The sequence below is a fragment of the Vombatus ursinus genome, unplaced genomic scaffold (genome assembly GCF_900497805.2).
Source record: "Vombatus ursinus unplaced genomic scaffold, bare-nosed wombat genome assembly UNPS02009205.1, whole genome shotgun sequence".
Lineage (NCBI taxonomy): Eukaryota > Metazoa > Chordata > Mammalia > Diprotodontia > Vombatidae > Vombatus > Vombatus ursinus.
In genome coordinates, this window is record NW_020948983.1 from 52045121 (window position 1) to 52060418 (window position 15298).

General features: G+C 40.2%; 1 protein-coding gene across 1 annotated transcript in view; it reads left to right on the plus strand.

The window, feature by feature from the left end:
- TLN2 (talin 2) overlaps positions 1 to 15298 on the plus strand; it is a 579984-nt gene that overhangs the window by 359283 nt on the left and 205403 nt on the right. The window contains exons 12-19 of the mRNA XM_027851789.1: positions 2620 to 2775; positions 3423 to 3524; positions 3661 to 3737; positions 6961 to 7141; positions 9138 to 9251; positions 11806 to 11914; positions 13594 to 13802; positions 14600 to 14698. Of these exons, the coding sequence (XP_027707590.1) occupies positions 2620 to 2775; positions 3423 to 3524; positions 3661 to 3737; positions 6961 to 7141; positions 9138 to 9251; positions 11806 to 11914; positions 13594 to 13802; positions 14600 to 14698 (1047 nt within the window). The remainder of the gene's footprint in view (positions 1 to 2619; positions 2776 to 3422; positions 3525 to 3660; positions 3738 to 6960; positions 7142 to 9137; positions 9252 to 11805; positions 11915 to 13593; positions 13803 to 14599; positions 14699 to 15298) is intronic.

The window sequence follows — 15298 nt, forward strand, 5'->3', positions numbered from 1 at the left end:
CTGATGAAATCAACAAGCAAAATAACATACAGGGAGAAGCTAAGAGGGTCCAGAACAGAGCCTCGGGAGACACACATGGTTAATGGGCATGGCCTGGTTGAGGAACCAGCAAAAGAATCTAAGAAGGAGCAGCCTCATAGGTCAGAAAACTAGGAGAGAACAGTATCAGGAAAACCTATAGAAGAGAATATCAAGGAAAAGAGAGTGATGAGCATCAAAAGTTGCAGAGACTTCAAGAAAAATGAGAATTGAGAAAATCCCATTAGACTTGGCACTTAAGAGATCATTGATAACTTTGAAGAGTACAGTTTCAGTTTTGGGGTTGGAAACCCTACTGTAGAGAGTTGAGAAAAGAGTGAGAGGAAAGTAAATGGTGACATTGCTAATGACCTGCTTAAGTAGATTAGCCATTTAAGGGAGAACAATATAGGAGCTAGTTAGTGGGGATGAAGATAAATGGATCAAGTGAGGGATTTTTAAGGATGAGAGAGACATGTGCTTGTTCAGTACTAAGCAGTTAGGAGAGAGAGACAGAGATGGAAGATTAGTGAGAGAACAGATTATTGAGGAGGCAATAATGCTAGAGAGATGGGATGGAATGAATAACTTGTGCTTGTAAAGGGGTTTTCCTTATGAAATAGAAGGACCTCCTCTTCAAGAACAGGTGAAGGAAGAGATGGTGGAAGGAATCTGAGTGATGTGAGATGAGGACGGAAGAAGAGGCAGCTGTCAGTTAATGGTCTTAAATTTTTCGGTGAAATATGAGGCAAGTCAAACAACTGAATGGGTGGGAATAGGGGGGCTATGGGAAGTTTTGAGGGGGAAAAAAGGTTTGCATAAGCCACTGCAGTTAGTGCAATACCGAATCAATTAAAGACGTATAGAAGGATTGCCTTGCCACAGTGAGAGCCCAGTTGAGATTACGAAACTTAAATTTGAAGCATTCCCACTCAGCACAATTTTGTTAACTTCTCCAGCTTTGTTCAACAACATGTGAATAGGAGTGAAGGCAGTGAATGGTGGAGTAATCCAAGCCTGGGGTTTGCCAGGGCAAGATCTTCAATAGAGTAAGGGGGCAAGGAACTCCAGATATCTGGTTCACCAAGAAGACACGATGGCGAAGGGAAGAGAGTGTAGCCAGTATAAGGGTAATGGCTTGAGAAAGAGCAGAGGGGTAGGGGAATTAGAGTGAGTATGAAAATGAGTATGAAAAATAGTTTGTAGTTGTGAAGGAGAGCAGAAGTGACAATGGATCATGGTCAGATAAAGGAATTTCAGAGTTCATAAACCATGGATGTGGAACACTTGAGGGTGAGGGCAAGATTAAGGGTATTTATTAGCATATGTATGTGTGGCTGAGGTGGGGTGAAGGAATGGGTCATGGGAAATGACTAAGTTGATGAATTTGGTGGCTTAGAGTGTTTGAGGGAGTATCAGTTTATGTTAAAAATCTAGTATGAGGGCATGAGGTGGGGAGGAGAAGAAGACCGTGTGAACCAGTCACTCAGTTTGTTGAGGAAGAAATGAGACTGTCATGGAGATGTGTAAACAATTCTCATATCCTAATTGAGTGATTAACATGGACTGACTGAACCTCAAAGGGGGAGCAGTTACTAAGTCATAGTGATAGAGGGAAAGCCTGATAATGGCAGTTGGGAGCAAGGAGTATTCGAGCTCACCCACCTTGACCAGTGATTTTGGTATATGAACAAAAGTGCAATTAGTGCTGGAAAAGGTAGCCAGGGAACTGTGTCATCAGGAGGGAGTCAGGTCCCAGTATAAATACAAGAAAACAGAATGAAAAGATTCAAGTTAAGATGAAAGCTAGTTTGTAACCTCTGAAGCGCATTCCCAGGCACAAGGGAAGGTTGGGTAGCTTTAGAGTGGGCATTTTGGGGGCTGGGTTGAGGGGGTGGGAATAAAGGAGCAGTCTTTGGGTGGCAGAGAACAGAGTTTTAACAATGGCAGCCAGACATTCAGAATTACCAGGGTGGGGAGGGTAAGATAGGGTGGAAATATGTTTATCGTTGAGCTAAGGTCAGGTAGGCTTTCATTGTCTTTAGGGGTTCAGCCTGGGAGTGGAGTTGTCCCAGGCCTTCAGGCCTTTGGGGAGTATGTAAAGGGGGGTGAAACATGGAGTTTTCCTGGTAGGGGCAAGACAGTGGTTATGGAGATCTAGACTACCAGAGAGAATGCCTGGAACACAATGGAATAATTGTTCAGGGAAGCAGATGCAGGTAAGGCCACTACAGGTAGAGCTGTAGACGGCCAGAGAAGGTGAAGACAGTAAGGAGTAGTGGAAAGAGCTCTAGGTTTAGAATCAGAGATGTGAGTTTGAATCTTGCGTATACTGCCTGTGTGACTGATAGCAAATCACTTCACCTTCCTTGCTTTCACTTTCTTCATGTATAAAATATGCAAGGTACACCTCTAAGCTCACTCCCAATTTCATATCCCATGAATTAATTGGCAAGATTTAGTAATCTGACTTTTAAAGTATCCAGACCACACCCAACACAAGTTAAATAAAATTAAACCATTCAAACTAATATGGTAGGTAACTGTAAGCAGATTTTTTTTTTCTGCAGTGGGCTCAATAAGTCCCATCTTCTATTTCAGGAAAAGATGAAGGGTAAGAATAAATTGGTCCCCCGATTGCTGGGCATCACTAAGGACTCAGTGATGCGAGTGGATGAAAAGACCAAGGAAGTCTTGCAAGAGTGGCCCCTTACTACCGTCAAGCGCTGGGCAGCATCGCCCAAGAGCTTTACTCTGGTACAGTGTCAGGATGGGGAGGTATGGGGATAGGCAGGGCAGAGGGCAAAGGTGGGCCTTATGGTTTTATTTGTTATGACCTTTAATTACTTACTCACCTCAGAAAAGCAAGGAGAACGTGGCTGGGTGGAGTGGTTTGGGGTTGATTGAATCATGTTATTATAGAAACATGAAAATGTTGACAGTAGTCCATCTTTTCACAACTATTATCCATTAGTATATGCTTCTATGTAACTAAATTCAACAAACTTTTTTTAGAAACCTACTCTATATAATCATTTATCATAGTACTTAACCATAGGTACTTAAATACTACTGTGTCATCCTTCCTTGAATCTATATATACCTTCCAATTAATGCTATGGACGAAGAGGAGTTAAGAGAAGAAAAAGCCAATAGTTATCTATATTGGTCATTTGTTCATATCATTATTTAATTGGAAACCTCCCCTCCACTTACTTCATACAGTACTGGACCATAGTAGCCCTAGATGGATGTGCATTTTTAAAAATCCATAAATTTTTTAAAAATAAAAGTTACATTAAAACTGGTATGTCTGTTGTCTTTCTGGTTCCATCTTCTGTTTTCCTGGTTCTTAAAAATTGGTGTTGATTTTTTAAAATTTCTATTAATACTGTTTTCTTTAGGATTTTGGGGAGTATCAGGAAAGTTATTATTCAGTACAAACAACTGAAGGAGAACAGATATCTCAACTGATTGCAGGCTATATTGACATCATCCTCAAGAAGGTATTTACTAATTGATTTGATTAGAAAAATGGCTTTGAATGTTTTGTTATGTTGTTCTCACACCTAACTCTTCTGGGGTGACTGGGTCAAGGATTCATTCATTTGACTTTCTGGAATTTTGTTTTCTGTCCTCCAGAAACAAAGTAAAGATAGATTTGGATTAGAGGGAGATGAGGAGTCAACGATGTTAGAAGAATCTGTTTCCCCTAAAAAGTAAGTGTTTTGTTCTTGGAGGAAAGAGTTGCTTTTTAACAGAAAGGGGTACAATTATTCCTATTGGATTCCTATCCAATTATTCCTATCAGATGGGGATATCTTGTATTGAATTCTAGTCACACTAAATAACTCATTTATATGGCATGAATGATGTTAAACAGAAAGTGAAATCCTGGCTCAGATTACAGAGAATACGGTGAATTAACATGTTCTGATACAGCAGGAGTTGTATTCTCATGCTAGCTTCCCCCAGACGTTACCTTTATTGTAGGAAATTGATTAGAGAATCAGGATTAGAAAGCACTTTAGGGGCCTCTACTCCAACCCCCTCATTTTACAGAAGAGAAACTTATAAAGGGTCCAGAAAGAGTAAAAGACTTGCCCAAGGTCATATAGATGTAAGTTGCAAAGCCAAGAATGGAACCACATCCAGTGCTCTTTCCCCTCTACCAGGTGGCAGAGCATATAGCCTCTCCTGAACCCAATCAGATTTTGTCAGTAGAACCTAAGTAGGCCCGTACTGGCACCCAGGAATCAGGTGAGAAACCTTCATCACCTCAGAAACGCAGATACCACAACTGTCTTCATGCTTGTCCCCCAAAAGTAAGGAAAGCACAGAAATGCCATTCACGGTGGACAAACCCAGGGTCCTTAATCTCTGGGACTATGCAAGTCATCTGTATCACCTGACACCACCCTTAGCCTCAAATTCTTTGCTCCCTGCAGAGTATTATGGCCAATCTGTCAAGAATACAGTAGTAGCCTTCCTTCTATCCTCTTTCCTTTAATACTTTACATAACTTAAACCTTGGGTAGAAGCACCTATTGCTTCACTGTTCCCACATCCCCAGGACTATAAAAGCCTCTTAGGAAAATTCCTGTCACACTGTGATAGTGACAAGTGTACTCTCCCACTGTCCCCCAGTCACCTGTTCTCACTTACTTAATTACTTACTTAACTTACTTCTCACTCTGTTCCCTAGACAGACATGTTAAGGCAACAGGTCATAATGGTGTCCAGTCAGAGCTATGTTCCAAATCCTTTCTCTGACACTTAACTGGTGGTATGAGCCTTTACCATGCCTCATGTGTGAGGATGTGAGCACTGAGTTTGGAACATTTGCAAATAATAATCATTGTGGTCTTCATTGACATTGGTGAGGCAGCTTAAGAGATGATTGCCTGCCTGCTAGCGAATAAAAGTTTAAAAGTTTGCATTTTTCTTGCTGTGCTTTTCTTTTTTTCTCATTAATGAAGAGAAGTAATCTGATTTTAGGATTTGAAAATAGACATCTGCTGTTTAGAGTGCACAGGAAGCCATGTGGCTTTTGTACATGATTACACAGGCTGTCTTTCCATTGTTCATTGGTTGAACTCACTGTGCACCAGATTCAGTTCTCCCATTCCCTGTAAATGTCCGTTGTACCTGATTTGCCTCAGGGTATCATCTAAGGAAATGAAAACAGTCTAGACCATTTCGCCATAATTACTAGTACTGGCAGTTGGTAATGTAGAGACTGCTGTGCAGTGATGGAGATGGGCAGGGGATTTCATTTTGGAGGAACAGAGCCACTGGATAGCCTTCTTCTTTGTTCACATTTATCTTGTTAATTAGGTTGGTATCAAAATAATGGCTACTAAGTGAGCTTCCACATGCATTATTACTGGAGGGAGGAACTTGGATATCTGTGGCTTTTTTATCCAATAAAGCCTTTTTAAAAATTATCAAATATCTGTTTTATTTAATGGATCTCTGTGTAGCACCTGGCCCAATGTGTATTTTTTTTCCCAGTGGGCCATAACCAAGTTATAATAATGTTTTCTATTGTTTTTCCCCAACTCCTGTCCTTTGCCCGCCTTGTTCTTCCTTTCTAACATGCTCTCAGAGTTATTTTATGATTGTTCCCAAGTATTAGTGCTGAAGTTGGAATTAAATCTGTTGTGAAAAAAGTTTTTGCCTGACCTGTGGCAAAAGTACTATAAATTCTTGGAATTAGAAGTGACCAGCAAATGTAAATGAGCAGATTCACTGCTGGTATTTATTAAGATGATGTATATTGGTAGGGAAGGAGCTCGCTTCAGGTAACCCTGGCCATTATCTCTTAGCATCCCCCACATCAGTCAGTATATCTTAGCATTCCGACCTGAGCAGTGTCCTTAAAGGACCACCATGTCTAAAAATCCCACCACCATTGCACCCCTGTCTCATTGGCCTTAGGAGGGAACTCTTTGATGTGGACACCTGAGGAAAGGGAAGATGCATCTAGAAACACCCATAGACTAGCCCCTTTTTCTTTTTCCTTTATGCTCGATAGAGAGGAGCAGGGGTTCAGACTCCATCTGTTAGGCTAAAGGGATCTTGTCTACTGCTTTTTGCTAACCCATCTCATAACCACCTTGTTTTCCTTGCCCCAATTCAGCTTCATCAAAGAGGGAGAGATCCCCTTGCTTGAGAACCCTTGAGTACTCCCACTCCCAGAGAGTGAACTTTGATGGTGTGAGAGCTTCTCACTGGGTAGTAGGGTCTATCTCAGTTACATCTGATCAGTCCACAAGGGCCTACACACAGAGTGGGCACTGTGACTCCTGAATGTGGCCCAGTTTTGGATGACCAAATTCCTAACTTGCTTTTTACTCAGTGAAAAACAACATAATGATGTTATGCTGTGTTCAATGAGATTTTTTGATATGGAAATTCCAAAGCAGGGCATGTTATAAAGTCTTCACTTGACAACTCAGCATTGTCCTCTGATTTATTCATTGTTCTTTGGTCTTCCATTTTATTTTCTTTTTAACTAAGTCTATTGTTTTCAAGTTGAATATGTAGCATTCACCAAAAGACAAAATATGACACACACCAACTCACGGAGACTGCCAACATGTTACAAATGGACTGTACCTGTATGTGAGGAACCCACATATATAAAAATATGAAAGTTGTAATAGATAAAGTAAGAGGTGATTATTTGTATTTCTGAGATAGATTTTCCATAGAATTGACATAGCTTTCTCCATGTGAACTACTACCCTCATTACATTCAAAAGTACAATTCAATTTACTGAAATTTAGTTGGCATGAAACTTTTTTTCAGGAAGATATTTATTGTTTGAGGCAAGATATGCTGTCGTATTTAATTTTATTTTATTACTTAGAAGTAAACTATGTTCTACATAGGTGGCTATCTGACAGAAACTAAACAGTTCAAAATTTCTTCCCCAGGTCCACCATCCTACAGCAGCAATTCAACCGAACAGGGAAGGTAGAACATGGCTCTGTGGCGTTGCCAGCTGTCATGCGCTCTGGTTCCAGTGGACCAGAAACTTTCAACATTGGCAGTATGCCCTCCCCCCAGCAGCAGGTCATGGTTGGCCAGATGCATCGAGGACACATGCCTCCATTGGTAAGCCTTTCATTGAAGTTTCCTTGATCATCCATGTCCTCTCTTTCTCCTTCAGAGATAACCAGTAGGACATCAATCAATAAACAGTTATTAAATGCTTACTATGGCTCAGGCCCTGAGAATAAGCCCTAGTGATACAAACAGGAAACAAAAATAATACCTTTCCTCAAGGATCTTGCATTTTAACGGAGGAGTACGTCTGTGCAAGATAGCTGCAGACTTTATATATGGTAACCATATAGAAGACACTGGCATCTGGAGGGATGCAGAAAGTGGTGTTTGGGCTGTGCCTTGAAGGAAGACGTGTACATTATTTTGTTGTTTGGGATTGGGTGTTTTTTCACACACCCCCCAATAATATTGATTAGTTGTGCTAAGCTATACATATTCAGTCATATGGCCCCACATGTGAAACCAGCCTCCTGGACTTCAGCAGTAGTTGCTGAGAATGTTCAGAAGTGGATATGCTCAAGGCTTACCTATTTTGCTTGTGAAAGTGTCAAACTCATGACTTTGTCTCGAATAGAAATGTACTTTAACCAAATTACTTAATTGTTCCAAATCCTGTTCAGCAAATTGTTACAGAGAAACATCTTGGTGTAGTGGATAGAGAGGTAGCTTTGGTGTTAGAGGATGACCTGGATTCATTCCCTCTTCTGACACATACTGACTGTGTTTTCAAAATATTGTTTATTAAAGCAACTCACTTTAACCTCTTGATACTCCAGGCCACTCTCTAAACTAGAAATGTCAGAACAGTTGCTGATCTGTGTTGCTAGAAGGTGTGTGTCCTTCCTATTCTCTTAAAATCATGAATCTGTAGTAAAAACAAAACAAAACCTGTTATTCCATAAGCTTGAGTATAGACTTTCAGCTGAAGGTAATACATGACTACAGAGGAATCCAACAGACAATACATATGGATTTCCACAAATATTGCCCTGATCTTTAAAATAAATACCTACTTGAGCCCACCTTGCCAATCAGTTTTATGAGGTGACCTACACTATTGGACAAGGGATTTCCAAAGCCTATAGAAAGGAAAGCAATTGGCCCCTGCCAAGGACTGTTGATACTTTCAGTACTGGATTTGGTTAAAATTCAATTCAATAATCATTTATTTTAACCCCTCCTGTGTACAAGACACTGGGAAGTCCAAAGTCACATAAAACACATTCTGTTCTTTAGAAGCTTATATGTATTGTAATATGGGAGAGAAGACATGTATACCAAAGTTCTATTATAAAATAGAATATGTTTCATTCATAGAACAGGCAGAAACCAAATGCTGTAAGAGATTGAAGGAGGGGGAAAAAAGGCATCTGTCTGCCCAGGGAAAGTAAGGAAAGCCACGATGTGGCATTATAGTTGAGCCTTTAAGGTTAGGTCAGATATCAACATTCAGATATTTGGAGCCAGAAATGGCAGGGGGAGGAAGGTATCTCATGAGTTGGGATAGCTAGAAATGCAGAGAAGTAGAAGAGGGATGGAGAAGAAATAGTGAAAATCCCAGTGATGAAATAGGCAAAACTGAGTTTAACCTGATAGGGGCTACAAGATAGTAGTAGTAGCTAACATTTATGACATACTTTAAGATTTATATGGTGCTTTACATATATGATCTTATTTGAGCTTCACAGCTACCTGGTAAGGTAAATGCTGTTATGATTTCCATTTTATCGATGGGGAAACTGAGACTTAGACAGATTAAATGACTTGTCCATGGTTGTACAACTACTAAGCACCTGAGGAAAGATTTGAATTTGGCTCTTCCTGATTCCAAGTCCGGTGCTCCATCCATTGCACCATCTCACTACCCAACATTCCAATTAAGAACTGTTAAAAATTCCTCCCTAGTTTTTAGAGTCTTCTATGCAAAGCCCCAAGACATGCCAAAATTTAGAAAGACGTGGAGTTTTGTCAGAACTGTATGACTTTATCTACAAAAGGAGATTTTTTTTCTGTTGGAATTCCCCATGTCCATTTGTTTTCCCAGACGTCGGCCCAGCAGGCTCTGATGGGAACAATTAATTCCAGCATGCATGCGGTTCAGCAAGCTCAGGCGGACCTCAGTGAAGTTGATAACCTACCACCTCTCGGGCAGGATATGGTGAGTGTTTTCTGTAAGTCTTTCAGCACATCTCAGATCCCACAGAAGGCCAGATGATTTATCGCATGTGAAATTTGGCACTGGGAAAGATTATGGTTTGGACTCTCTTGACTAGTCATTGTTTCCTAACTGAACCTTCAGGAACTGATACAATTTTATGGATAAATGGAATCCTGAGATTCCAGGATTGTACAGTGTCCGAGCTGGAAAGGACTTTCACACCCAGCTAGTCCAACCCTATCACTTAACAGAAAGGAAACTGAGGCCCAGATAGTTGAAATGGTTTGTCCAGCATCACACCAGACCATCTCACCTCTCTGCTTAGTGATCTCTAGTGGCTTCCTGTTACTTCCGGATCAATTATAAATTCTTCTCTTTGGCATTTAGAACTCTGTATGACTTGGTCCCCTCCTAAATTTCCTATATTCTTACACCCCAATCCCCTCACACACTCTATAATCCAGCTACACTGTCCTTTTTGTAGCTTCTCAGACAAAGCACTCCATCTCCTATTTTTATGCATTTTCATCGGCACTATCTTCTACCTCGCTTGTTCTTTTCCCTCATTGCGACCTATTAATTTTCCCATGTTCCTTCAAGTCCCATTTTAAATTCTGCTTTATGCAGTTAGCCTTTCCTATTGCCATCCCTAGCCACTAATATCTTCCCCTTTCATATTACCTTCCATCTACTCGTGTGTGTGTGTGTGTGTGTGTGTGTGTGTGTGTGTGTGTGTGTGTGTTTTCATGCTGGTCCATCCATTAGAATGTAAACTCCTAGAGAGGAGAGATTTTTTTTTTTTACCATTCTTTGTACCCTTAGTACTTAGCCACAGTGCCTGACACATAGTCAGTACTTACTAAATGTTTGTTGCCTGACTGATTAGCAAGTTAGTAAGTGTCAGAGACAGGGATAGAATCCAGATTTCCTGAATCCAAGTCTAGTGCCCTTTCTAGTTTACCATATTGTTTGATGGTGATAGCCTTGGGGACCATAGTAGAAAACAAAACTTCAGCAGGCACAAACAGTGAGTGCTAGCTGAACTCCTATACATCATTTGGGATATTTGCATATTGATATCATGAAAATGCTGTTTGGATCTCTTTAACGTTAGATGGCACCACTGTCAGCTACACAAGATGGGGCTCGGTAGCGATAGACATTCAGTGGTGTTCTTGAGCCAAGAAAAATATTCTTCTAGTTCTGGTTATCTGTCCTGTTGCCTTTAGTTCTAGGTCATTAGAGTACCATAACTTATTGACATTTTACTTTTTAGACTATGGCTCAAGAAAAGTATATATTTATGCTCTCTTTAGATCTAGCATGACTGGAGAATAGCATCTTCTCAGATATTCTGAATAAAGAAACACTACTCTGGCCATCAGATTTCAAATAATTACAAGCAGATTTCCTAGTAGACCCATATCGCACCTACTGTAATCTCACTCTGATGTAATCACAAATTACAAGGAAGATTAGAAGGCACTTCAGGATCTTACAGGGCCTCAGGAGAATCATTCTGATGTTCACTTCCCATATATAGTAAAACACGGAAGAGACAGTTCAATATAAATTTCCAATATCTTAGGGTCTTAAAATTTAAGAATTGGCATGGACCTTAAAACGCATCTAGTCCCCTTTCCTTTCTTTGATCGAACAGGAGCTCAAGCCTAGAAGGATGAAATTATTTTTCTGAAGGTCATTCTACTAGCTAATGACATGGATATGACTAAAAGACCCAAGGTTTTTTCTAAATGTCAGATAGAGGAGAACCTACGATATCTACCCATGTATATCATCCATAGTATAATGGAGGGAGCCCCAGAGTAAGGAAGACATGGCTTCAGCCCCTGTCACTGATACATTCTGGCTCCATGACCATGAGTGAGTGACCTGACCTCTCTGTATCTCTGGCAACTCTAGAAGTCTACGATTTCCAGAAGAGTTGCCCATCTCCATCACTGGAGGGAGTTTTCACACCGGGAGTTCCCTATACCAATGAAATCACAGATCTCAGAACTAAAAAACACTTGTTTTATTTGCTACAACTATCGCTTCTAAATATATCCAAATTTTTAGAAAGATAGCCCTTGTCCTGAGAAGAGAACACTGGTAAACTGTAGCCCTACAGAACAGAAAAGGGAATGACTACTAACTGATATTGTCAATGTCATGAAACCAAATAGCTTTTTTTTTTTCCCCCACTAGGTTCAGGACTTAAACTTGATCTGACTGAATAAGGTCATCAGGCCTTTCATTGCAGGGATTTTTAAAGTAAAGAGAATAGTAGTAATGGTTTTTAATGAAACAACCAGGAAAACAAAGACTTCTTCATAACCAGCATCTAGGAAAAAGTAAAAGGCACATTAGAGAAAATTATTTAAGTAAACTTAAATGCCTCATTGGCTCCCTTTGCTTTGTTTAAGAAGTTTTGGGTTTTGCTTTGTTTTAAATGAGAAGTGTTGGCTCCTGTCCTCTGGGAGTAGGCTCTTTTGTTCCTCCTTTAATTTGGCATGTAATTGACATTCTTTTGGGTGATTTTCTTATTTTGCAGGCCTCTAGGGTGTGGGTTCAGAACAAAGTCGATGAATCAAAACACGAAATCCACTCTCAGGTTGATGCTATCACGGCTGGAACAGCTTCAGTTGTTAACCTCACAGCTGGTGAGTCATTGGGATAGAGATTTGTGGAGTGCTACAGTGTTTCCCCCACTACCCTTTGATTGAAAAAACAGATTTCCATGATGTGGGGGAAACTGTCTATATTTATACATTACCAGATTTGCTTCAACCCACTCACTTTCTCCAGTAGGACCCTGGAGATCTTGAAAAAAGACTTGGTCCCATTTCAACCACATCATGCATCATGTGAAAGCACATAAAAACCCCTTTCTCCCCATGGCAATATGCTAAACATTGTATAAAGTATGTTAAGACAGGATCTCCCTTCTTAGTGCTTATAGCTCTCAAGAGGGAGAGTTAGTTATACCATGGATGGATCCATCTTGTCTCTCTTTCTCTGAAGCATAAAGTAACACTGTCTTTAAGGGCAAAAGTTATTAGAGAATCAGACCTTGTCCTATCAGGGAAGTGAAAGGGAAACTGACCCAGAAAATCTGCTTTCTATCATGCAGGTCTCATTTACATTATATTATGTTTAAAGCAATAAGAGTTAAACTCCCTATGTACCAGATGGGGCCATAACCGCAAATGCCATAAAATGTTGAAATTCCCTTTGGTGATTTAAAAGTTATTTTATTTAAGCAGTGAGTGTGACTAAGAAGGCCATCCAGATGGACTGTCCTTTCTTAAATGTACTTTCAATGATAAGGAGTTCATACTATCACTGTCATATGCCTCTACCTCATAGATCTCTTTTTCTTCAAGATGCAGTGCAAGCAAATCCCTTTTCCATGAAACTTATCCTTCCACCTGTTAGGATTCTCTTTCACAGACTGTTTCGTAGTTATTTTCTTCATATTTTTTCTGTATATGCTTTTATCTGTATTTTACCTTCCCATTATCTATATTTTATCTTCCCATTCCAATGTCAGCTCCTTCAGAATAGGCATTTTTTCCTTTTTTTTGTCTTTGTAATTCTGGTGTCTAATCCAGTTAAGTGGCCAATGGTAAGCACTCAATAAATGTTCGTTTATTGATCGAGGTCAGTGTTGCTTCAAAAAATCAATTAAAAAAGCTTTGTTAAGTATCTACTAAGGCATTGTGCTGAATTCTAGGGATGCAGATACAAAATGAAAATCCTTGTGTTCAAGAAATTTATACTATATTGGAAGAAACAACATGGGTGTATTTGTATGCACATATACACATATACATATGTATGTATGCCTATGGGGGGGTGTGTGTGTGTGTGTGTGTGTTCAAGTAAATACAAGATAATTTCAAGAGGAGGGGTTACTAGCAACTGGGGGATCTGTATGTACTTTTTGTAGAATAAAACTTGAGCTTCATAAGAAACCTGGAATTCCAGGAGGCAAAGATGTGGAAGGAGTGCATCCCAAGCATGAGGTATAGTTCGTGCAAGGGCAGGGGTGGAATGATAGATAGTCATAGGTACCAAACACCACGAAGACCAGTTTGACTCGACCATAGAGTGTGTGAAGGCGAATAATGTGTAATAAACCTGAGGAGGTTCATTGTGTTAGGTTGGCCTTGCCGGTCCAGCTGTGTAATAAGATTGATTTATCTGTTTTGTTCCTTTATTTTTGGCAATTAACCTGGAGACCAAAACAGGTTTGATAGAATTACTCTGAGTTGTTCTTACCCTTCAGGGTGTTAGCATCCAACCAACCTGCTGTCCCTTTCTCCTTCTTCTGCCTCAGGTGACCCGGCAGACACAGATTATACCGCTGTGGGCTGTGCAATCACAACCATCTCTTCCAACTTGACGGAAATGTCCAAGGGTGTGAAGCTCCTGGCAGCCCTCATGGATGATGACGTGGGCAGTGGAGAAGACCTACTGAGAGCTGCTCGGACGTTAGCCGGGGCAGTGTCAGATTTGTTAAAGGCTGTGCAGCCTACTTCTGGAGAGGTAAACATTTGAAAAAAGAGTTGTGTGAAGAGGATGGCATCCTTTGAGGAGATAACTTTTGCTCTCTGGCCCCTTGTTTTGTCCACCCAGAGGAGTTGGATGCAAATCCCACCTCTTATGTTACTTGTGGGATCTTGTGAAAACGTCTTCCTCTTCCTGAGCCTCAGTTTCCTATTTGCAAAAAGAGGAAATTGAATTAGTTCGCCTCTAAGATCCTTCCTGTTTCTAGATCTGTGATCTTGTAAGTTTCACCTTTATTGGATGTTTTAGTCACTTCATGGTAGAGTTTTGCAAATTAATGAGGAAATGGTGGAGATTTTGAGGGTGAGTTTTTTTTTAGTTTTGTGGAATTGAGCTAGTTCTCATGGGCTACTACTTTTGCATTAAGTGACTTGGAAGGAATACTTTACTAAGATATAGCCCCATTGACCTCCAAAAGGCACCATATATTTAAAGGTTTAAGTACTTTGGACCCTTATTTACTTGAAGTGAGCACTACTTTGTTAACTGGGCTTTGCCCATCTTGTGAAAATTTTAGCTCCATTTATTCACATCACTGACTTTCCATCCTGGTCTGTAAGATCTGTAAGTTCTTCAGATAGAAACAGTGACTATATTACCTGTGCTTCTTGCATTCTATACTAACTTTAGACATTTATATTCAGATCTTTGGGGAAATCCCGCTGGTTTCCCTGTATCTGAAAGAATCTATATCTGCCATTACTGGGCTTTTTTGGTGAACAAGTGTTCTTTTCCAACTCAAAGTTGTTTTGTTGTTGTTTTTTAAACGATTATAGCCTCGACAGACTGTGTTGACTGCCGCCGGAAGTATTGGTCAAGCCAGCGGGGATCTTTTGAGACAGATTGGAGAGAATGAAACAGATGAGCGATTCCAAGTAAGAATTAAATTCAAATTCCCACCAGAACCAAAAGCCTTAATTCCCTGCAAATTGCTCCCACCCCCAAATGAAAGCCTAAGTAGCAATACATACAAGAACAAGATAAAGTAACAAAACTAAAACCCACTTCCCCCACCCCTGCCTCAAACAGAGTTAAAGCAAAGACTAGAAGATTGAGAAAATGCATCTTTTTGAGACCAGGTCAGGGAACTTTTTAGTCACTTATGTGTGTGTTGATTTCTATTTAAACTGGCTCAAAAAAGAAAGTTCTGTGCTGTGTGCAAAGTTCAATATTCTCCTTAGGTACCACTCAGGACCTGGTTTCCCTTTTGCCTTCTCTGTTCTCTCTTTGACAAACCACTTTCTCCTGAGGTGATCCTGCAGACATTGACCACAAAGCTGTGAGATGAAGTTCACTGTGCTTGTCTTGGACATGTGTGTGTATCTGTGAGTGTATGCTTCTTTGATATTGTGATGGCTTCCTGATCTTCTCAGTATGGCTATTATTTCTAGTAGTTCAGTTTTTATCCCATTTCTTGTAGATGAATGAACACACACACACACACACACACACACACACACACACACACACACACA